Consider the following 21,335-nt stretch of genomic DNA (forward strand, 5'->3'; position numbering starts at 1 on the left):
CAGAAGCCATAGACACAGGCCTATGGAGTAGAGTGTTGTGGAACTCATGACATACCAATCAATTCACCATTATCGGCACAGAACTTGCCGAAGCCGGTCAAAACACGCTTCTGGATTGGCTATTTATGGTGCTGCTGATGCTTACTTGAATGTGGTTGCGTGAAGACAAAGCGAAGACAAAGTGAAGAGAAAGTGAAAGGAAAATGAAAGGAAAGAAGGATTTATGGTATGAACAAAAAATTAGCTAAGACATAGATATATTAGCAGGTGCCATTACCTTTGGCAAGAGCGAAGCTATATACAGTATATTGACATGTAGAGAGGATGAACTATTCCGTATAAGATTTATGGCTCGGCATACTCATTTGAAGAAGGAACTTGTGGAAATACTGATGCAAATCCTCATTATACCAGATATAAATTGGTTGAAGTAGCACAGCGAAAAGAAAAACATGCCCAACGTCAGATACGGAAAGTCCATGATCCTGATCAGCGATTGATCGATCTAACGATGTTTGCTGAATAGATACCAAGTGTATTCATGTAATATGCTGGGTCGGTAGATCATGGATCTTTTGAATCGCTGATCTTTGAGAAAGGCGATGTTGCGAGACCGTAGGCTGTCCACTGACGCACTTTCGAAGCAGGCTCGAGCACTCGCTTTCACTGCACTAACGTTGCCTTTGTGTCGTTTAATAGGTGAGCTTTGTATTATGTTTCCAAATCCCATATTCATTTGTTTCTGCCATTGGGGGTCATCTGGGGTCAAACCAGCGCCTGGGTCAATCCACTTTGTGATCGCCAGAGCCAGTTCGTTTACGCATTCAAAGATCTCAACGAGAGCTTCGGTATCACAGCGGTCACAAGTAGAAGAGACAGAATGAGCTTTCTCTTCAGCACGATGAGCTCCCACAATCCCATTAACCAAGTTGTCAAGGCCTCGGTCACGATTATGATCGCAAATGGACATATTGTACGGAGGGCTCCGATCCCTTTTCCTCGATGGGTTTGGACAGCGATACAAAAGGTATCGCTTACGACGAGGAACTAATTGACTTCTTAGAATCAGACTAGGAGACGTAGAGCATATTTGTGCATCAACGGAAGAAAGTAAGGGGATTTGAGTGCCAGATTGGAAAGTGTAAAGTTGGACTTGTGTGTGAGAAATGTCCTCTGTGCTGATCCCATAATCTGGACCATAATAGAACATCCTCATAGCAAGCTGTAAGTGTAGGAAGAAAAAACAATAGCTAGGCGGCCAATTGGGAAGCCATATCTGGGCAGCGGGAAGCACAAGCCCAGTCGAGTTGCTTAAGCAACGAAGAGACACCCCGAGTAGAGGTCCGGCAAGGAATTCTTTTGAAGCATAGTACCTGTGGAGAACATTGCAGTGATAGCAAACGAAATAGCTGGGGAGATCCCGTCCCAGGCGAGTCAACAAGGGTAGCTTGTCTCGTCCTGTTAGTGGCCCAATATCATTCCTCCAAAGGTGAAAGATAGCAAAAAGTCGACGATTGCAGAGTGAGGTGCAAGTCACATCGTCGCGGGTGAGAAAGTCCGCTATTGACAATAAGACCTCAACCGGGAGTTCAGGGATGGTATTCTGTCTAGGTATCTCAGAGAGGGTGGTAGGATTTCCCCAGGATCGGGATATCAAGGAAGGGGGAAAGGCGGGGAGACACTGCATGTTAATCTAGACAAGTGTTTCTAAACGAAAAATTGTTGAGGCTACTGAAACTTCAAAGAACTGAGAAATGTATCCAATTGCAGAAGGAAAAGATTACGAAGGAAAATTGGACCAAACCACTGGGAGAGGCTGATGTCTGAGACACCCATCCATGGATGACAACAACAATGACTGAAAGGTGAGCTAACTATGATTCGTTCAAGACATGTCAGACTGGAACGCTATAACTTTGAAATATTTCTATTATTAGCCGTAGACTCTCGATCGTGTGAACGCAGTACAATCCTAATTAATGCTAGTCAACGTAATATCTACAAGGCAATATTGCTAGGTGCAGTAACGATGATCTCATCTAAGAAGGATCTTCTCGTGTAATAAATCATTTAAGATATAGCTCAGAAAAGATAAAAGGATGAAACGTTTTTAAGCAATGGAAAATTATGGTATTCGAGACATGAGACTGTATATAAAGAGAGGTCATGAATACTATCTGCAACAGTTCTCACCACTCTTTAATGACTACACCCATGATATCAATACCCTATAGTAATAGATCCTATTTTTATTCACTAGGTGGCCGGTACAAATGGCTAAAGGTCAAAGATCTCAACAACTTCCGTCAAGCTCTGATATCTCGTTTGGCGGTAACTCGGTGGGAGCAGAGCGTGCCGGAAGCTCATACCTCTGCGACGAGAATGTCTCTACAATTTGCGTAGAATCAGCTTCATTTCGAGGCTTTGCAGGGTCCTCCTGCTGCCCTTGTTTTCTTCGTCGGAACCAAAGAAGACTAGAGCAAGAATGATCAATGCGTTGAAACCGCGACCGTAGTCGTGTTTGGCACCCGATAGCTTTGATGTTTGATTGAATTTGAGAGGCATGGCCGTGACGAGAATTCAATTCGAGCCCATATGAAGTCATCACATTATAGCTCCTTTGTCTTCTCCATCAGCTCCCCTCGAGGTTCCCCGCAATTGGACTGAGATTATAGTGCGCTGGTACGGGTCACCTACGTTGGACAACAAGTTCCATAGGTCTCGGTTAAAGAATTGATGCTCTCCAATGAGGTTTCGGCAAGTGTGTAGCCGCTTGGGCATATGCCGGGTGATACATAAGAGGTAGGGGTCCAGCCGGGTGGGAAGCAATTCGAGTTATCTATGAATAACAATTCATAAAACAATGGAATGCGTTGACCCGTCGCCCCGTTGGTAACTGGATAGATGAAACGTGATATGGGAGCAATTTCACAAATCCAGCTGACGCATTGACGCCGAGCTCTGGTCTTTCCCCCGGCGCGAAAATAGAAATAGGAGTTGGCGTTTCTTTGGGTGTGACTTTTGCCATCCTCTTTGTTCTGGCCATATCTTGTATTCGAAGAAGACGCCATCGAAGCGAAGAGTTGCAATCTGCTGAATTGCCCGCATCGACAAAATTCACATCTGAGTTCGCGTCGGATCGCACGACGGTTCGCGCAGAACTCAATGGTTCAACGCCTACAGAGCTCGCTGGTACACGCCGTGCGGAGCTTGACGGCTCAACGCATACAGAGCTCAATACTTCAATGCCTGTGGAGCTTGGCACCATAAACATAAGATCAATGTCTGATGGAAAATGAAAAACATTGGATTTTAAATCAAGCGCAATACCTGCTGTTTATAATTTTTTAGCCCTAGCAATGCTGGGGCCACCGTCCGCACCAAGTGAGGCGACTTTCTACTATAGACTCTCAGTGGGAACCCAATGGGTAGGCAATAAGGATAAGTGGGCTGAACTGTGACCAAATATAGACGACTTCGGGATGTAGAGATGTCTGGATAAAGTTTATCTCGTACCTGCATATGTACGTAACTATGTACATGTGTAACTATGTAGGTAAGACCTTGGTCTTTATTGGCTTGGCGGAATGGTCCCAGCCGTCATTTTGTTTATGGATAATAAATGTATTTAGTGAACGAACAAACAACTACACGGTTGTGTAGTGTAGTTGGTTATCACTGCCGGTTCTGATCCGGCCGACCTCGGTTCGAATCCGGGCACGACCTCTTTTTTTTTTTTTTTGCCCGTCAATGGGGACGCCGTCTCACGGGGTGGACTCCGCGATAGGCACGCTGTGCATTCAGCACCTGAGTCGTTACCCCCCCCATCGATTGGAGTAAGGATCTAGTCGCGCTTGCGAGAATCCGAGATAAGCACGCTATTTGGCCGGCAGTCCTCCATTATTGTACAGACCGTGGCGCAGATTATAAGTGGTCTCCTACTGGCTTAGTTAGTCCCCTAGTAGCCGACACCGTCACGGAATGTATGCTTTCTATTCACAATATTTATATTCTGTCTTCCTTTGTACTCCGCGGCGTTTATTTGTTTGGTATTAGAAGCGGCACCCTATTCTGCTTTGCCTGGGCCGGTAGCATTTTATATGTAATCACAATTGATGATAGAGTGCTGCTTCTACTATACTAGGCCATTCATAGGCAAACTACGTTATCTACGGAGTAATGTAGCATATACATAGCAAAGGTGAAAGTTTAGAATTCAATAGTCATATGTTGACAACTATATTGTTGGTTTGTTTTATTGCTTGTCGACGGAAATTGGTGTATCTCTGGTATTACATATCAATTTCGATTGAATTAAAAACTTACATTGGTACAGTAGTACCGAAAATTACTTTGTTAAACCAAGTTCGGATATATATATCTCAACCATTATTTCACAAAAATTCTTAAAAAACTTAGTAGATAAAATAAAAATGATATAGATAACTATTGTTGAAATACTTGATATAATTCATTGCATTCCAATGTTCATTATACGTAGGGCAGCAAAAGACGGCCAACGGCCATTAAAAATAGTCTCCTTTGGAGAATGACAAAAAAGAGAGGTCGTGCCCGGATTCGAACCGAGGTCGGCCGGATCAGAACCGGCAGTGATAACCAACTACACTACACAACCATGTAATTGTTTATTAGCTCACCAAATATGTTTTATCAATCACCAACACCTGCTGGCGGGCAAAACTAGTTTTAGAATTTTTGGCATTCAGGCAACAATCAACAAGGCAACAAGGTGTCGAATTATGCCAAGAATCAGACGTAACCTCACGGCCTATCAGAACTCCTTCTACACTGTTTCTCGTCTTTTTTTGTATAGTGTTTGAAATCCAGCATGAGTGCCCGGGTATTGCAGAGAGCTCCTGAATTGGCATATTCGACCCAAACATATTGCGCACGATCATCCGCAAAGTTATTGAGTCTCCTGTCATTACCGTTAAACGCAACTGCATTGCACGACTCTCAATCATTGAATACAAGGTACACTTCAAATGAAGCATGAATTGACTTTAGTGAAACTAACAAGTTCGTTTCATATAGTTATAGACGGTTCTCAACAAAGTCTCCAAGTATGCACTCCCAGAGCCCCTCGCATGCTTATCGGCGTATCATCCCAAAAGGGAAAAATGGCAGCCCCGCTAAATTTTTTTGATCTGACATGCGTCTCCATTGAAACCAACTACTAATATTCGAAAAGGATCCGTACAAAGCACAAAACCAACAGCCAAAAACCCGGCTAGAAATGGACTTTATCGTTTAGAAACGTTGCATTTGCCCCCGCCTGCGAGAAATTTCGCCGCTGGGCAACCCGCTCGGTTCGATTCCAAGATGAATCTGATTTACAGCAGTCCAGATATTCACCGGGCTTTTATTGCCCTGGGGAGCAATGTAGGGGACCGAGTAGAAATGATTGAACAGGCCTGTCTTGAAATGGATAGAATTGGTATCAAAGTGAAAAGAACAAGTTCCCTGTTCGAGACTGCACCAATGTATGTGCTTGATCAAGACCCATTCATCAATGGTGTTTGCGAGGTATGCACTTGAGCCAAAATCGATTACATGTAGCTTTTCTAATGAATGCTAGGTGGAAACGACTCTCGCGCCTCTAGATCTTCTTGATGCTGTTCAATCCATTGAGATTGCATTGGGCAGAAAGAAGCTCATAGACAAAGGACCACGCTCCATTGATCTTGACATCCTACTCTATGATGAAGAGGTCTTCTCCCACGAGCGTCTTAACATTCCGCACAACTTGATGCTAGAGCGTGACTTTGTACTACGACCTCTCAGCCAGTACGTTCCCAATGGAACCATATACACCCCAAAAGCAACATAGACACTAACAATCAACCCAGATTAATCCCCAACGAATACCCTCCTCTCCCAGGAAAGGACTCAAAAACATACAGCGCACACCTAGCAGCGCTCCCCCCACCAGATCCAACCCCAATGTCAACAACCCCAATCTCACCCCAATTCCCCTCCCTCCACTCAACAGACTCAACCCGCCAAACCCACATAATGGCCATCCTAAATCTAACCCCGGACTCCTTCTCCGATGGCGGCAAACACTCCCCGACAGACCTCGAGCACCTAACAACAACCGTCCGGGCCTTCATCGCCTCCGGCGCCACAATAATCGACATAGGCGGCGAAAGCACCCGCCCAGGCTCAAAGCCCGTAGGTGCTGCCACAGAAATCGCCCGCGTAGTCCCCGCAATCCGCCACATCCGCTCGCTCCCTGAAGCCGCGCACATCGCCCTCAGCATCGACACTTACCGCGCGAGCGTCGCCGAAGCCGCCTGCGCCGCAGGCGCGGACATCGTCAACGATGTCTCGGCCGGCATGCTGGACCCTGATATGCTGCCTACGGTTGCGCGGCTCGGCAAGGCCGTCATCCTCATGCACATGCGCGGCACGCCGCAGACGATGACCACGCTGTGCGAGTACCCGGACGGTGTGATAGCGGGTATTGCAGGGGAGCTGGGGGAGCGGATTGCGGCGGCCGAAGAGGCGGGGGTGCGGCGGTGGCGGATGATTCTTGATCCTGGGCTTGGATTTGCGAAGGGGCAAAGGGAGGATTTGGAGGTCTTGAGGAGGTTGGAGACTTTGAGGGGGATGGATGGGTTGGAGTGTTTCCCTTGGTTGATGGGACCTAGTCGGAAGAGGTTCATTGGGAATATTACTGGGGTGAAGACTGCTGCGGAGAGGGTTTGGGGCACTGCGGCGACGGTTTCGGCGAGTGTTGCTGGGGGTGCGGACATTGTGCGTGTTCATGATGTGCGGGAGATGGGGCAGGTTGCGAAGGTTGCGGATGCGATTTATCGCGTGTGAGATGTGTTTTTCTGATACCCTTTGGCTGTGTATTCGGCCTTTTTTTGTATTCAACATTTGGGTGTTGTCTGTACTACTGTGGTCTCTTCATTCATCATGGGAGTTTTTTTTTCAGCGGTACAGAGCTTGGAGTTGAACTCTTGTTTGTATTACTTGCGAAGAAGCATTGTTGTCTATAATAAATATCAAATCATGAGTTTTTTTGATTATCTAGAACATTACCAACGAGACGAGTAAAAGAAAAGAGACCTCAAAATTCCTCCCACCATACTATATTGCCGCACTGAGGCAGGAAGCAAAAACAAAAACACATGAGATCTGATTATTTGACCGACTGCAGATACAATGGTTTTCGTGGAGTATTGTCAGGTTTTTGAGGAAGAGAATAGACACAATATAAGGGCAGGGGAAATGGGAAAGATGGGAAACGGGAGAAAAATGTGGCTTGCTAAGGGACTTAGAGGAATAGAAGGTGTAATATCTGATGGAAATGGGTAAATATGACACAAGCCTAGTTGTTCAGATAGTTGCGGATAGCGCCTGTGGAAGCTCAGTTAGCAGGGAGCTCTTATATGGACGATTCAGTGTGGGGTATATGCTTACCTTGCAGTTTAGTAGCACCTTCACCGACGAGATGCGAAAGATTTTCGATATCGTCTCCAGCGGTGATACCAAAGCGGCGGATGAAATCTTTGGCAGCAACCTCCATATCACCGTATCCATCGTCAAGTGCTGGGACCTCATCCTCGGACCGGCCGAAGTAGCTGTTGCTGGAGATAGCCGTAGCACCATCGAATTGGCGGAGACGTTCCTTAGCTTCCGTTTGAGCGGCGGGATCGTATCGATCCCGTCCAAAGAATTCATCGGAGGAGATACCCTTCTGGTTACCGAATCGGGACCTGTTCTGGTCGAGTTCCGCTTCTGTGTCGAGTGTCAGTGAACGTCTTGTCTATGCAAAGTATAAACCTTCGCAACTTACGATCCTCAACGCTGGGCTTAGCAGGACCAACAGAGCCAAAGGTTGGCTTCTTGGGGGCAGGAGGCTTTGAGACCTGGCCAAAGCCAAGTCTGCTCATCCCCATGCCTAGCTGCCCTACATCGCTCGAGTTGCGTTCAAGAGACTTGCCAGCAGGGCTAATTGGGGTAGGAGCAGCAATTGGTATAGCGGCAGCAGTCGTTGCTTTCTTGGCGTCAGCCTCTGCTTGTTCAGCCTCAGGGTCGTAGCCAAGCTTTTCAATGCGATCAGCCTCTTCCTTGGCCTTGCGCTCGGCCTCGTCGAAGTCAATAAGATCGGCAGCGGCAACCTTCTTGGCTCCAAGCTTCGGGGCCTTCTTAGCACCGAGCAAACTGCCCTTCTTGGCAGCGGGGGCTGCAGAGGTCTTGCGGGTAACAGTAGACCGAATGGCGCTTGGAGCGGGAGATGCGCTTTTCTCTTCGGAGGCGGACAGAGGAGATTTCGAGCGGGATCCGTTTGCGTTGGCACCGGCGTTCAGGAAAGGAGAGCCGGTACGGCTGACGACGGGCGGAGTACTGGTGCGCGATGGAGGGTTGCTCGGGCGCTTGATTGAGGGCTTGTCCCACGAGGAAAAAAAGTCGTCGTCCGCATCGCCAGCGGGAGTATTCGATCCATCCGAGGGAGTGCCGGCGGGGAGGTCCGTGATGATGACTTCCTCGGGATACCTAAAAGTAGTAACATTGGTCAGCTCCGAATCATGCGACTTCCACCGAGATAACGGGTTGCACTGACTGTTGCGCATCGAGCGCCGCGCGCTTCTTAAGCTCTTCCTTATACTTGACGGCTGCATTACATGTGTACTTGACCTTGGTATCCTTGCTAGCCAGCGCAGCGGAACCTCCGTGCGATTGGAAGTATTTGGTTGCGGACTCATTTCCGCCGACCTTCATCACTCGCAGCTGTTCCCATTGCCACTCTGCATGTACATGTCAGCCTTGAACTTCCAACTCGGAGTACAAGTAGAGGAATTGCGTCGCAGAGTACATACGGTCGAGGTTTGTTGATCGGACGAAGGAGATGTGCACACCGAGGTTGCGGTGGTGAGCAGAGCAATCCAGGCAAAGGTAAATGCCAAATGGCACCGAGGACCATGTCGGGTTCTTACTGCCGCAGTCGAAGCAGACCTGAGATACGCCAAAATATTAGCATCAAGTGCAGCAATCACACAGCGCTGTTCGGGGGTGGGGGTCTGCGCACCTTGTTTGCGGCCTTAAGCTTGACTTTCTCAAAAATCTTTTGAGACTGCGCCTTTGTGGCACTCATGATGACACAGTGGAGATATCACTCAGAAGTAAACAAGAGAAAAGGAAAAGGTGGGTGGATGAGAGAAGGGTTTAGGGAAAACAAAAGAAGCCATCGGGAACGGCGAACGTGGACTTCTGGAGACCCTGTGCCTGTAATCGTCATACGGCGCCCCCCATTTGGCCTGGCCCATTTCCGCCATCGGCTGTATTGTATTACCGTATGGTAATATCCGCACGTGATGCTCTTGTGAAGATCGATAGCGAACGGAGATACTTGAAGCATTCGACCTGACTATATTTGTAGAATACTCACGGTTGATATCGCTTCACAATGAACGCTCTTCAGCTACGCGCTATTCCTCGAGTCTCGCCCGCATCCCTTGGCCTCCGCCCCTCCCCCCACACACAGATCACTCGGTTCTACGCCACGCAGAGTAACCTAGGCACTGGTCCTAAAACTACTTCGTCAAGGAAAAAGAGCATTACAGTCTTGTCGGATGATGGGCGCGTCCAGTGGGGTGATTTGAGTAGGGGAGAAAAGGTTGCGCGGACAACGCAGCAGTCCTTTAACTTCATTATCGTGCTGGCCGGTGCAGTACTGACAGTATGGATTGTATCCAACTTCCAAGGATTGCCATACGGTTACTGACTATATGATATCGCTAGGGCGGAGTCTTCACACTTTTCTATCTCGAGGTGATCTCACCAAACAGTCGAACATGGCAATTTGAGAAAGCAGTTTCGCGCATTAAAGATGACCCTCAATGCATAAAGTTGCTCGGTGATCGGAGAGAGATTCAAGCATATGGCGAGAATACCCGCAGCAGATGGGCTCGGAACAGACCTATTGCGTGAGTTATATGGGTTGAGTTCCAATAAATCGTGTACTGACAAGGACCAGATCAAGGACCGAAAAGGATCGTTTAGGTCGTGAACACCTTCACATGCACTTCCATGTATGATTTGTTCCCCATTCTATGAAAACATGCGTACTAATCTTTCACTCTAGGTCGAGGGTCCTCTCAACTCTGGCGTGGTTGTCGTTCACATGATGAAGCCTCTGGACAAGAGCAATTTCGAGTACCAGCTTCTTGCGCTGGATGTCAAGGGTCATTCTCGCGTCATTCTTGAAAAAGCTTCAGAGAAGCCAAATGTGACTAGTGCCTTGAAGCTCTTTGGTATTCAATGGCGCTAATATGATGCTCACGCAAACCTCTTATTATACCCTTTTACCTCCAACCACAGTGGGATCTAAAAATTCTTTTCTGCCGACGAGCATTGAAGTCTTCAGGGTTGATCTTTGAACTTCTATTCTCGGGGTCTGTCTCAAGACTGGTCTTTCAATGCCAGTTAGGAGACAGGCTCCCTTGTACTTTTTTTTGGAATTGGGCCTATTACCCATTTACTCAGGCTCTGGTGACCTGACAATGTATCATAGTTTCATGGAGATCTAAATTTGATTTCTGATTATATCGCTATCAATCGGCGGTAGAAATATCCTCTGGATCTGGCCCCCTCGGTAAATGTCTACTAGCTTCATATTCAACAAAAACTCAAACATACGCGTTGTACCTTTTGCCTCCCCCATAGGCGTCGTGCTCCTGTAATCTGAGATATACATATCAGTCCCGTGCTCCAAAAGCAACCTTGCTTTGGTGACGGGGTCCCTCCCCCATTCACTTGCAGTCCAACGCAACGGCGTTTTTCAACCCTCATCCTTGACATTGACATCGGCACCAACAGAAATAAGTAGCTCCACCATGTCTGGGCTGCAGGACGGGGCTTGAACAGCTCCATGCAGAGCGGTCCAGCACGGTAGTTTTGGCTGGGCGCTTTTCCTATTCCTGGTCGGAATTTCCAAGTGCACACCGCGACTAATGAGCAGCTCACAAATCAGTCGTTGGTGCTCACGGCCTTGATGAATGGACTTTGTTGGATTTATTGCAATGGTTGTGTCCATTCCATATTCTAGGAGTGTCTGTGTTGTCGCCTGGTGATGTTGGCGTACGGTCTCCACCAAAGGATTGCCAAAAGGAAAAGCATCATGACCGAGCCTAATGCCGTTCTCGCAGAGGATTTAAATGATAGAGGCGTGGCCGTGAGATGCAGCATTGACCAGGGGCCGCTCATACAGTGGGTGATATCTGACGCTGAGCCCGCATCTAATAAAGCGCTGGAGATTGATTACCATTTCACTCTCGTAGACCAGTTGTAGACGGGATTTCCTGACTTTAGGCCTTGACAGTACATAAATCAATCAACAGATTGTCTAGATGTCAATTGGTTCTGATTAAAGCTGAAATCTCACCATTGCCGCAAACCTCTGCTGTCGAAAGGATCAACTCATTTGGCAGAGTAAGCAGGCCCTAAGTCGCGTGTTATAGATGACGCTAGATATGAAGTGAGGGGCTGAGTGCGCTGTCACCAATTATATGGCGGGGCCAAGCAAACCATGGCGGTCAATTGAGTTCTCAACATCCTCATTCTACCGGCTCCAAGGTCAGCCCTAAGATGTTGTGAAGTATGTATATATTGGGAAAGAATGTTAAATAGGATTGCTCATGTCTACTTGTCTTTACACTCTAACAAGGAGTGATAGTAAACACTGAGATATGATGTCTTCTGCGAGTGTGCGAGAAAAACGTATTGGAGGAGGTTGCTGGTCTCACTGAGATCCGAATCCGGGCTATAAATCGTGCCAGTTCCTTTCAGATTACTGAGAACTCAAATCATAACGGAACATACAAATACGAGCGGAAAGTAGGAACAGACAGATCAGCAAGCTCATGCCAGCCTAGGTGCTTATAGATATCGACAACGGCCTGCGCATTGGCCAGGTCATTCTGGCTGTGCAGGCAGCGGAGCTGTTTGCTACCACCTTTTTGTTGGTCCTCATTGTCGAAGACATAATACTTGTCCGGGTTGAAGTAGCCGGCAGGATGAACGAGCTCCTGAAATTTAGAAGTTGAGGCTGTCAATTTGGTATATTTATCGGATAGAGAGTATTGGAATTGAGTAAGGTAGGTTACATAGATAGATCACTAACTTTGAGCAGATCCACATCTTCGCCGGGTTGTTCTCATCAATGACCAAGTATAGTGACTGGAGGTAAGTTTTTACACCCCTATTGAGCTGGGTGAGGCTATAGGTGGTGTAAAACCTTATGTCCACTGACTATAATACTTCCACGCTGAGAATCTCATATCCAAGAATATAGTGGCAAATTTAACAAAGAGAATATGATTCCACTGTCCAAGTATGAATTTCTAATGGCCAAGCCAACATCCTCACCCAAATATCATCAGATCAAAACTCCCCGAAGCTGTTAAACAAAGGCTTCGGATATACCAATCAAGGGTTACGTCAGAATAGATTCAAGATTCTTTTCAATCTCCATGCACAGTCACTGCAGATGCATCACACACCACGAAACCGTCGCATCTCAACCCTTTTCCTTTCGTCCATTCTATATTCCTTGCATTAACAGGGCCACGCTTAGTATGCACATTGCATTGCTGGATGAATCCCAGAAGCCCAATCTTCCCGGTTATGATGATTCACTATTTCGCTACTTCCTGGACGCACACACTTTCAACTCCCAGGAGAGAGTCAAGGTGCAGGAGAAGGCCATTGAAGGAAGTCAGTTGACCTCGTAGGCGGATTTTGGATTTGATCTCAAGCCCGGAGGAGTCTCGGTCAAGGGTTACACCTTCCTAGCTATGAAATGCCACCTCAGCGGCGAGGCGTTTGGACCGTTCATGGCTGAACCTGTGAAGCCTCTCCTTGATCTGATAAGACCGCATCCCGGGTTTGACATGGTCACGGACTATCCTAAGAATACGAAAGGAGCCAGTCAATCTGCTTTCTGGTCCTTCGATTGTGTTGATCCTTCCCAGTCCCGCCTAAAGCTCTATAGCTCCAATGACAGCGTTGTGTGTCTAAGATCGAGGAGACATGGACCATGGGAGGATGTGTGAAGTCGCCCGTTGTCGACAAAGGCTTGAAATGCTGAGGGCCACCACGACTTTAGCGGTAGCTTCGACGATGGCGTGGATATAGTTTTAGCGTTGTTGGCCCCCTTACTTCGACACTGATCCATCGGGTGCTGATACTCCTTGCTGCCGAGATCTTTCAGGTATGCCATTACCCGCACCTGGCTAACTTCTACACGATCTGTCACAGGTTGTATGTATGATCAACCTATTTTGCATTATTTGAAGTCACAACCAATGACGTCGTCCACTTTGACTAGCCTGCAGTTTGATCAAAAAAAAAACATACAACAGTGAGGATTCGCTGGTGGTCACCCACCCAACTACTAACTCACCGGCGTGTGGCTTAAGTACGGCTGAGCGGACGGGAAGCCCTGTTTTCCACACCCTATGGTCGTATGTACTAGCTTTATAATAAAATCGTGCCTTTACGAGGCAATTCTAGTTTTGCCCCCTCCTTATACTCTCTTTCCAAAATTAGACCCAATATATGTGGGATTTGCGCCTCATAGACAAGCTTTAGATGCATTGAAATGTATGCATTCTAAAAAGCGCCCAATCAGGTTACGTTGCATGTACCGAAGAAAATCGTCTAGACTTATTGACTGACACTGGACACAATGAACAAGACATGCAATGAATTTTTATAAAGCTATTAAACATAAATACACATAAACACATGATTATCTATCAGACAACGTGGTCCCAATCTATACAACCCGAGGCCCATCAATGATACTCTTCGCCTCCTCAGATCTCCACCAACTCTTACCCTCCTTGCCAGGGAACTCAAATGCATCCATACTATCCGCCTTCATCTCAACACTATATCCTGGCTCCAAAGGTGTCACATAGTACCCATCCTGAACACTAGACGGGTGCACGAAGTGCTCATGCAGATGGTCCACGTACTCAAGCACACTCTTCTTGCCAGTAACGACGACATAGTCGATCGTGCTCAAGTGCTGTGTGTACTCGGGCAGACCAACACCACCAGAGTGAGGTACGATAGGGACGCCGAACTTGCGAGCCAGAAGCAAGATCGCAAGAACCTCGTTCACACCGCCAACACGGCACGCATCAGGCTGCAGAACCGTCAAGGCACCCGCTTGCAGAAGCTGCTTGAAGATAACGCGGTTCTGGCACATTTCGCCTGTGGCGACGCCGACAGTGCCGTGTGGCGTGTTCTCCAGCGCCTTGCGGATGGCCGCGTGGCCGAGGATATCATCGGGTGAGGTGGGCTCCTCAATGAACCAGGGCTTGAACTCGGCGAGTTCCTGCATCCAGGTGATAGCCTCTGGGACGGACCAGACCTTGTTTCACATGTTAGCTTGCCGCCGAAGCTGCTTGTTCTAAATCACAACCATATACATACCTGGTTGGCATCAACCATCAGAATGTTCCCCTGATCATACCCAATGGCCTCGCGAGCAATCCTCAAACGTGCCTTATCATCCTCCAAATCACCACCAACCTTAAGCTTGAAATGCTTATATCCCTGCGCAACACTCTCCTTCAACAAAAGCTTCAACTTATCCTGGCTATACCCCAGCCACCCAGCACTGGTAGTATAAGCAGGCACAGCCTTACTAGCCTCAGCCTCCTTAATGCGCTCCTGCTTACCAGGCTCGACCTCCTGCAGGAGACGGATCGCCTCCTCAGGCGTAATAGCATCAGTGATATAGCGGAAGTCGATGCAGCGCACGAATTCCTCGGGCGTCATATCAGCGACGATGCGCCAGACGGGCTTACCGAGGATCTTGGCCCACAGATCCCAGAGGGCGTTGACGACGGCGCCCAGCGCGAGGTGCATTACGCCCTTCTCCGGGCCGATCCAGCGCAGCTGGCTGTCGGAGACGAGGTACCGCCAGGTCTTGCCCCAGTCGGCGGTTAGCTCGTCCAGGTCTTTGCCGACGACCATTGGGGCGAGGAGAGAGATGGCTGCGCAGACGATCTCGTTGCCGCGGCCGATTGTGAAGGTCTTTGGTTTGTTAGTTGGGTTCGTGGGTGGGTGGGTTTCTGACGTACCATGCCATGTCCGGTGTATTCCGAGTCTGTGGTGATGATGCAGTATGCGGAAGAGTAGTCGCCTGCTGCGTTCATGGCGTCTGAGCCAGTCTTGTCGAGGGAGGTCTTGAGGCCGTTAGTAACTACTATGTAGGATGGTAATGGGTGAGGCAAGACGTACAGGGAACCGCACATCGCGTGTGCTGAAACCAGTGATCTTGACCATTTTGAAGAAGGTTTGCGACGGAAGAAATGAATTAGACAGTTGTCAATGACTAGCAGCAACGCTGGCGTAGATCAATTCCAAAATGCAAGGTGTATATTGTATAGTTCGGGGATGGATGAGCGCTTTTTCAAAGCAGCGCAACAGACACAAAGAATTGAAGAAGAAAATGTTCAGTGAGAAAAGAATCCAAGAATGCAACGAGATTGCGACCCGTATATAGAGCAAATATATTCCCCCGCGCCGTCACCAGGTTATCCCGCGCCCCTCCCTCGCCCTCAATCATTTACGGTAGACGCGATCCTATTGGCGGAGAATTGCGGACGGCGGGAAAATGCAGGATTCCACCAATCACGACAAAAGGAAGTATACTCGGAGTAGGTCCGCGATTTATCCTAAGCTACTCCGTGGGGTTGCATCTAGTCTAGGATTCGGAAAAAGTATTGGGGTTATCCGAGATTGAATAGTTCATTGATAGCTATTGTGTACAACGTACAGATCTTGGTATTTCGTACTTTGAGGTACATCAGCTAAAAAGGGTTTGGAATTGAGGGCCGTCAAGTCGACAAGCCTCGCTTCTCGCTCTCCGAGAAGAAAATGACCATACGCCACAGCTTGCGAACAAGCACCTCGGCTTCTTCATCCAATGCCTAAATAACGCGATGAGTAAGTTGCGAACAAGAATGGATGTATGGTAACTCACCTCTGCCAGCTGCTCTACCAATTCCTGAGGAGGCCCACGCTTCCGCAGATGCTCCTCCACCACGTCGACCAGCATTTGTTCCTGCACACCGAGATACTCGACGACCTTCTTCTCCACGAATGGCTTGAGCTGGTCGCTGAGGATAGCCTCGTCCACATACTCCCACTTGACAGGCCAGTTCCAGAGACCTTCCTTCTCTGTAGGGATCTCTGCGGCCAGTTGACGGGCAGCCTGGGCGCGTTCTTCTTCGGTGAGACCCGCAGCCTCAGCAGCGGAGTCGTACTTGATGGGAATAAGTTGGCGGCGAGTAGTAGTTTCAGTTTCTTCCTCGTCCTCCAACAGACCTTCAACATCAGCGACGGTGCGGCGGGTGGTCGCGGCTTGAGCTTTCTGGGCAGCCGCTCCAAGTGATAGCTTGAAGCGCTGGGGCTCGCGAGGCGCCTCCACGGTACGGGCCTGAAGTTCCTCTGCCTGGCGAGCGAGGAAGTCATCAGCCATGCCACGGGCCTGCTCTTGTTGCTTGGCAGATTGCACGCGCTCGCGATCCTCGGCGGCACGATCGGAATCATCAATGTTGACCTCACGCGAACGGAATGCTCCACGGTTGCGGAGCCAGGCACCACGGTCCGCGTAGTAATCGACCATCTTTCGGCTGTCCTCAACATCGTCATTCCAGGCACCAAGGCGAATTTCCATTTCGTCGTGGGCAGCTTGCAGCTTTGCATCTTCCGTATCCTCGCGCTTCTTCTCGCGCTCCAGGGCAGCAGTTCGGCTGCGCTCCCGGTTGAGCCAGCGGCGCTCTTGGTCCAAGAAGTACATCTCTTGTTCGCCATCTAGCTTTTCCTGGCGGCGGCGCTGAATTTCCTCATCGCTAGCATCGGAATCCTCGTCTGCGCGGTCAATCGAAACCCCATTGAGGGACCCGCCATTAACGAATGAGACTCCCTTCTGGTAGTCCTTGGGAATCTGCACACCAAATGCCTTTGGGCCAGAAGGTGCGTTCAGTACGTGACGATCCCGAGGGCCCAATGGAATACCGTTAGTACCAGCAGCAGGGCCACTTGGAGCCGAGGCTGGAGGAGAGCCATGTCGGTTGATCCGAGATCCAGAATTGCGTGCGCGCTCCATCGACTCGATCTCCTCCTCACGTCGGAGACGCTCGATATCGCGACGATTGCTTCGCTCACGGAATGCTGCAATCTCCTTGGCGACATTGGCACGCATCTCAGGCGGAATGTCGGCCAATTCATCTTCAATTGTAATGGGAATAGTGACCACCTCCCCATCCTTTGTAAGCTCGCCATCCTTCATCTCAAGGTCGCCTTCCCGGTCAACAGCGGACCCATCTTCCTTCTGGATAGGAGCTGTAGGGTGAAAGAGTTCCTTCAAGGCTCTGTCCAAGTTGTTGCGAGCAGCGCTGAAGCGTGCCTGACGATCCTCAGGGTCTTGCTCTGGGCGGCTCAGCCCATATTGCTCTAGGTAGGTGAGAGTGCCTTCATCCACCACGACCTATGGAAAAAAAGAAAGTCAGTTGTAACTCTGGAGCACAAAGAAGAAGATATGTACGTACCAAAAGAGTGCTCTTTTCAACCTCCTTTTCTTCTTCGCCTTCAGCGCGAGGTATCTGTCTCTTAACTGGCACCTCCACATTCTTCAGTGTCTCAACCGCAATCTCGAGACTCTCAGGGTCGTCATACTCGGCGAAACCAAATCGACAGGGCTTCTCGTCAGCATCGGTGGCGCGAATCCAGCGACGCAAAATACCAGCAGATCGTAGGATGCGCTCAATGCCATCATCACCACCCACACCCTCAGTAATATTAGCGACAAAGAGAGTGCGCACGACCTCATCGCGGGTAGGAGGGTGAAGCTGCATCATTGTGTCGCGGCCAGAGTGACGCTGGTTGTCCATGCCAGTCGATCCGAGACCACCACGACGACCAGGACCATCCGAGCCCCGCTCCCGGCCCATATCTGGTGTTGCAGCCTTGGCGGGACCGGAGGTTCCTAGACGAATCACCGGCGCAGAAAAGTTAATGTTGGGCATATTGGCGGGAGGTTGGAAGTTGGGCGGAAAACCTCGACCGGCCTGTTGGTTGTTGGCTTGCTGCATGCCGGGGGGAGCAGCAGTTCCTGGAGCAGCCATTCCGGGAGGTGCTGGGCCTAGTTAGTATTGGAAAAAATACAACATCGGAAGGAGCGACTCACCCATGCCCGGAGGAGCGCCGTAGGCACCGTAATCCGGAGCACCTCCATACATGCCCGGAGCTTCATGATAGTTAGCTTGATTCAGGGCGGATTCAAAGCTTCTTCGAAGGTCTTTGCGATAGCAAGAAAAAAGTTACTTACCTTGGTAAGGGTTGTACATCACGGCAATGACAGTACCTGGACTAGTTTGATGTGTTAAACAGAGCAAGGGTTAGTCAAGACTCAATTGAAATCGTACTCGTTTCAAATCCGACCCCGAGCCAAATGCCAAAAGAGCAATGACAGAAGAGAAACACGGGCATCGTGACGATGGCGAAAGGCGGTATGGTGGCACGTGCACCAATCCTTGGCAAAATCTGGGGGCGGTCGGCGCTTGGTGTAGGCGGTGTTGAGACCAAAGTGAGCCAGCCCAAAGGTTCTGAGATCATCTCTCTGCATTTCGGCATGTACTCCTAACATCATTTTTCCTGCTTTACTCCGTACTGTGTACCTAATTGGCACGGATTAATTAATCCGTCCATGTGTCACTCTCAATTGCACAATTATTTCCCTTTCTCTGAATTTCTGAAGCTTTCAAAGAGCTGTTACAATATGGAAATCTAATTAGGCACAAATAATATACAATCTTTTACCATGAGCATCAAAGTATGATCAGATGACTTTTCGGCTAAATTGAATACTGGACTATTCGAATTGACAACCGGAAAGCTATAGTTAGCCGTTGGCCGTTCTATTTCTAATGCCCCGCTATAGAGCTGGAACCGCCGAATTGGTCAGACCGGGCCAAGAAGAGTAATAACAATAGCCTATGGGATATATTTACCACGTCGAAAGTAATTACACTCACTAGACTAATTAGTATCTTCGGTGTCCACAGTCATCCAAGTGACAAGGTGCAGGTCTGTGCTATTTTGTACATATGTACGATAATAATACGCAGGACAATATGTAGCAAGGTACACTAAATGACCTCATAGCAAAACATTCAAAAGACCGACAAGATGTCCCAAATAGAGGTAATTAGCAAGTAGAATAAACTGTAGAGCAATTGCCAAAGAAAAATTGACAAGTAAATAGACCAATCTTGTAATAGAAACCAGTTCATGGAAAAAAAAAAACAGGCCGAATGCGGCAATGATGATGTTGCCCCACGACCCCTCGGACCCCAGCGCGCCGGGAACAACTGACGCCATTAGTTTTCTTTGCTTCTACACTTTTCTTTGTTTCTTCATCCTACCATACACACTCCTCATAATCCATCTGGTAAGTTCCCTATAACCAACATCCGGACGTTCCTTGTCATCGTCATCTCCGTTTGCCCCGCGCTGACTCTGTAGATCTCCAATCGCCATCATGCCTGGTTTCTCACAAGCTAGCGACCTTCCCGCCTGGAAGGAGCTCCAGGACCACCACAACACTCTCGGACGCCACCTTGTCCTGAAGGAGTACTTCCAGAAGGACCCTAAGCGTTTCGAGAAGTTCAGCCACAAGTTTGCCAACACTGTCGACAACACTGAGATTCTCTTCGACTTCTCCAAGAACTTCTTGACCGAGGAGACTGTGTCCCTGCTGGTCAAGCTTGCCAAGGAAGCTAATGTCGAGGAGCTCCGTGATTCCATGTTCCGTGGTGAGCACATTAACTTCACTGAGGACCGTGCTGTCTACCACGCTGCCCTGCGCAACGTCTCCGGGGAGCCCATGAAGGTTGATGGAAAGAGCGTTGTTGAGGATGTCAACGCTGTTTTAGAGCATATGAAGGAGTTCTCCGAGCAGGTTCGCAGCGGCGAGTGGAAGGGTTACACCGGCAAGAAGATCAACACCATTGTCAACATTGGTATCGGTGGTTCTGATCTGTAAGCATTTCCCCCCAGGCTGTCCTGAATTGTAACTGATCATTTATATAGCGGCCCCGTCATGGTCACCGAGGCCCTCAAGCCTTACGGCCACCCCGACATGAAGCTCCACTTCGTTTCCAACATTGACGGCACCCACATCGCCGAAGCCCTGAAGAACTCCGACCCTGAGACCACCCTCTTCCTGATTGCCTCCAAGACCTTCACCACCGCCGAGACCACCACCAACGCCACAACTGCTAAGAAATGGTTCCTCGAGACTGCCAAGAACGAGGAATTCGTTGCTAAGCACTTCGTTGCTCTCTCTACCAACGAGTCCGAGGTGACCAAGTTCGGCATTGACGCTAAGAACATGTTTGGGTTCGAGTCTTGGGTGGGTGGCCGTTACTCCGTCTGGAGTGCCATTGGTCTGTCCGTCGCTCTGTACATTGGTTACGACAATTTCCACCAGTTCCTGGCCGGTGCTCAGGCCATGGACAAGCACTTCCGCGAGACTCCTCTTGAGCAGAATATCCCCGCTCTTGGTGGTCTGCTGAGTGTCTGGTACAGCGACTTCTTTGGTGCCCAGACCCACCTTGTCGCTCCCTTCGACCAATACCTGCACCGTTTCCCTGCCTACCTGCAGCAGCTTTCCATGGAGAGCAACGGCAAGGCCATTACTCGCACCGGCGAGTACGTCAAGTACACCACCGGACCCATCCTTTTCGGTGAGCCTGCCACCAACGCCCAGCACAGCTTCTTCCAGCTTCTGCACCAGGGCACCAAGCTGATCCCGGCCGACTTCTTGATGGCTGCTGAGTCCCACAACCCCGTTGAGGGCGGCAAGCACCAGCGCATGCTGGCTGCTAACTTCCTGGCCCAGTCCGAGGCTCTGATGGTTGGCAAGACCCCTGACCAGGTCAAGGCTGAGGGCGCCCCCGAAGAACTTGTTTCTCACAAGACATTCCTCGGCAACCGTCCCACCACCTCTATTCTGGCCCAGAAGATCACCCCTTCCACTCTGGGTGCTCTGATCACCTACTACGAGCACGTCACCTTCACCGAGGGTGCTGTTTGGAACATCAACTCCTTCGACCAGTGGGGTGTCGAGCTGGGCAAGGCCCTCGCCAAGAACATCCAGAGCGAGCTGGAGACTTCCGGTGCCGGTGCTGACCACGACAGCTCCACCAGCGGCCTGCTGCTTGCTTTCAAGCAGAAGGCCAACCTGGCTTAAGAGTGTTCAATTCTTACTTGAACCTTTG

General features: G+C 49.2%; 9 protein-coding genes across 9 annotated transcripts; 4 read left to right on the forward strand and 5 right to left on the reverse strand.

Annotated features, from left to right (window-relative positions):
- Window positions 1–505: 505 nt before the first annotated feature.
- On the reverse strand, window positions 506–970 carry N7529_000611 (uncharacterized protein; the record flags this gene model as incomplete). Its single annotated transcript, XM_057236142.1, has 1 exon — window positions 506–970. The coding sequence occupies one exon, from the start codon at window positions 968–970 to the stop codon at window positions 506–508; it is 465 nt and encodes a 154-aa protein (XP_057102945.1).
- Window positions 971–5,214: 4,244 nt separating this feature from the next.
- N7529_000612 (folic acid synthesis protein) lies at window positions 5,215–6,849 on the forward strand (the record flags this gene model as incomplete). Its single annotated transcript, XM_057236143.1, has 3 exons — window positions 5,215–5,547; window positions 5,600–5,808; window positions 5,871–6,849. Coding segments are annotated over 3 exons (1,521 nt in total), but the record flags the coding sequence as incomplete, so codon positions are not given.
- A 511-nt stretch (window positions 6,850–7,360) lies between these two features.
- N7529_000613 (ADP-ribosylation factor GTPase-activating protein) lies at window positions 7,361–9,127 on the reverse strand (the record flags this gene model as incomplete). Its single annotated transcript, XM_057236144.1, has 6 exons — window positions 7,361–7,389; window positions 7,453–7,770; window positions 7,829–8,529; window positions 8,597–8,780; window positions 8,853–8,988; window positions 9,062–9,127. The coding sequence occupies 6 exons, from the start codon at window positions 9,125–9,127 to the stop codon at window positions 7,361–7,363; spliced, it is 1,434 nt and encodes a 477-aa protein (XP_057102947.1).
- Window positions 9,128–9,439: 312 nt separating this feature from the next.
- tim21 lies at window positions 9,440–10,303 on the forward strand (the record flags this gene model as incomplete). Its single annotated transcript, XM_057236145.1, has 4 exons — window positions 9,440–9,712; window positions 9,775–9,959; window positions 10,010–10,064; window positions 10,118–10,303. 4 exons carry the CDS (start codon window positions 9,440–9,442, stop codon window positions 10,301–10,303), a joined length of 699 nt encoding a protein of 232 aa, XP_057102948.1.
- Window positions 10,304–11,837: 1,534 nt separating this feature from the next.
- Window positions 11,838–12,171, reverse strand: N7529_000615 (uncharacterized protein; the record flags this gene model as incomplete). The annotated part of the gene is made up of 2 exons (XM_057236146.1): window positions 11,838–12,059; window positions 12,151–12,171. 2 exons carry the CDS (start codon window positions 12,169–12,171, stop codon window positions 11,838–11,840), a joined length of 243 nt encoding a protein of 80 aa, XP_057102949.1.
- A 22-nt stretch (window positions 12,172–12,193) lies between these two features.
- Window positions 12,194–12,764, forward strand: N7529_000616 (Aromatic prenyltransferase DMATS type; the record flags this gene model as incomplete). The annotated part of the gene is made up of 2 exons (XM_057236147.1): window positions 12,194–12,216; window positions 12,596–12,764. The coding sequence occupies 2 exons, from the start codon at window positions 12,194–12,196 to the stop codon at window positions 12,762–12,764; spliced, it is 192 nt and encodes a 63-aa protein (XP_057102950.1).
- Window positions 12,765–13,810: 1,046 nt separating this feature from the next.
- On the reverse strand, window positions 13,811–15,333 carry N7529_000617 (L-fuconate dehydratase; the record flags this gene model as incomplete). The annotated part of the gene is made up of 4 exons (XM_057236148.1): window positions 13,811–14,413; window positions 14,476–15,081; window positions 15,129–15,233; window positions 15,289–15,333. 4 exons carry the CDS (start codon window positions 15,331–15,333, stop codon window positions 13,811–13,813), a joined length of 1,359 nt encoding a protein of 452 aa, XP_057102951.1.
- A 554-nt stretch (window positions 15,334–15,887) lies between these two features.
- On the reverse strand, window positions 15,888–18,401 carry N7529_000618 (uncharacterized protein; the record flags this gene model as incomplete). Its single annotated transcript, XM_057236149.1, has 5 exons — window positions 15,888–15,980; window positions 16,034–17,542; window positions 17,604–18,190; window positions 18,242–18,316; window positions 18,383–18,401. 5 exons carry the CDS (start codon window positions 18,399–18,401, stop codon window positions 15,888–15,890), a joined length of 2,283 nt encoding a protein of 760 aa, XP_057102952.1.
- A 1,193-nt stretch (window positions 18,402–19,594) lies between these two features.
- Window positions 19,595–21,307, forward strand: N7529_000619 (glucose-6-phosphate isomerase; the record flags this gene model as incomplete). The annotated part of the gene is made up of 2 exons (XM_057236150.1): window positions 19,595–20,094; window positions 20,146–21,307. The coding sequence occupies 2 exons, from the start codon at window positions 19,595–19,597 to the stop codon at window positions 21,305–21,307; spliced, it is 1,662 nt and encodes a 553-aa protein (XP_057102953.1).
- Between the last annotated feature and the right edge of the window lie 28 nt (window positions 21,308–21,335).

Source organism: Penicillium soppii (genome assembly GCF_028829465.1).
Source record: "Penicillium soppii strain IBT 18220 chromosome Unknown utg000001l, whole genome shotgun sequence".
NCBI classification, from domain to species: Eukaryota; Fungi; Ascomycota; class Eurotiomycetes; order Eurotiales; family Aspergillaceae; genus Penicillium; species Penicillium soppii.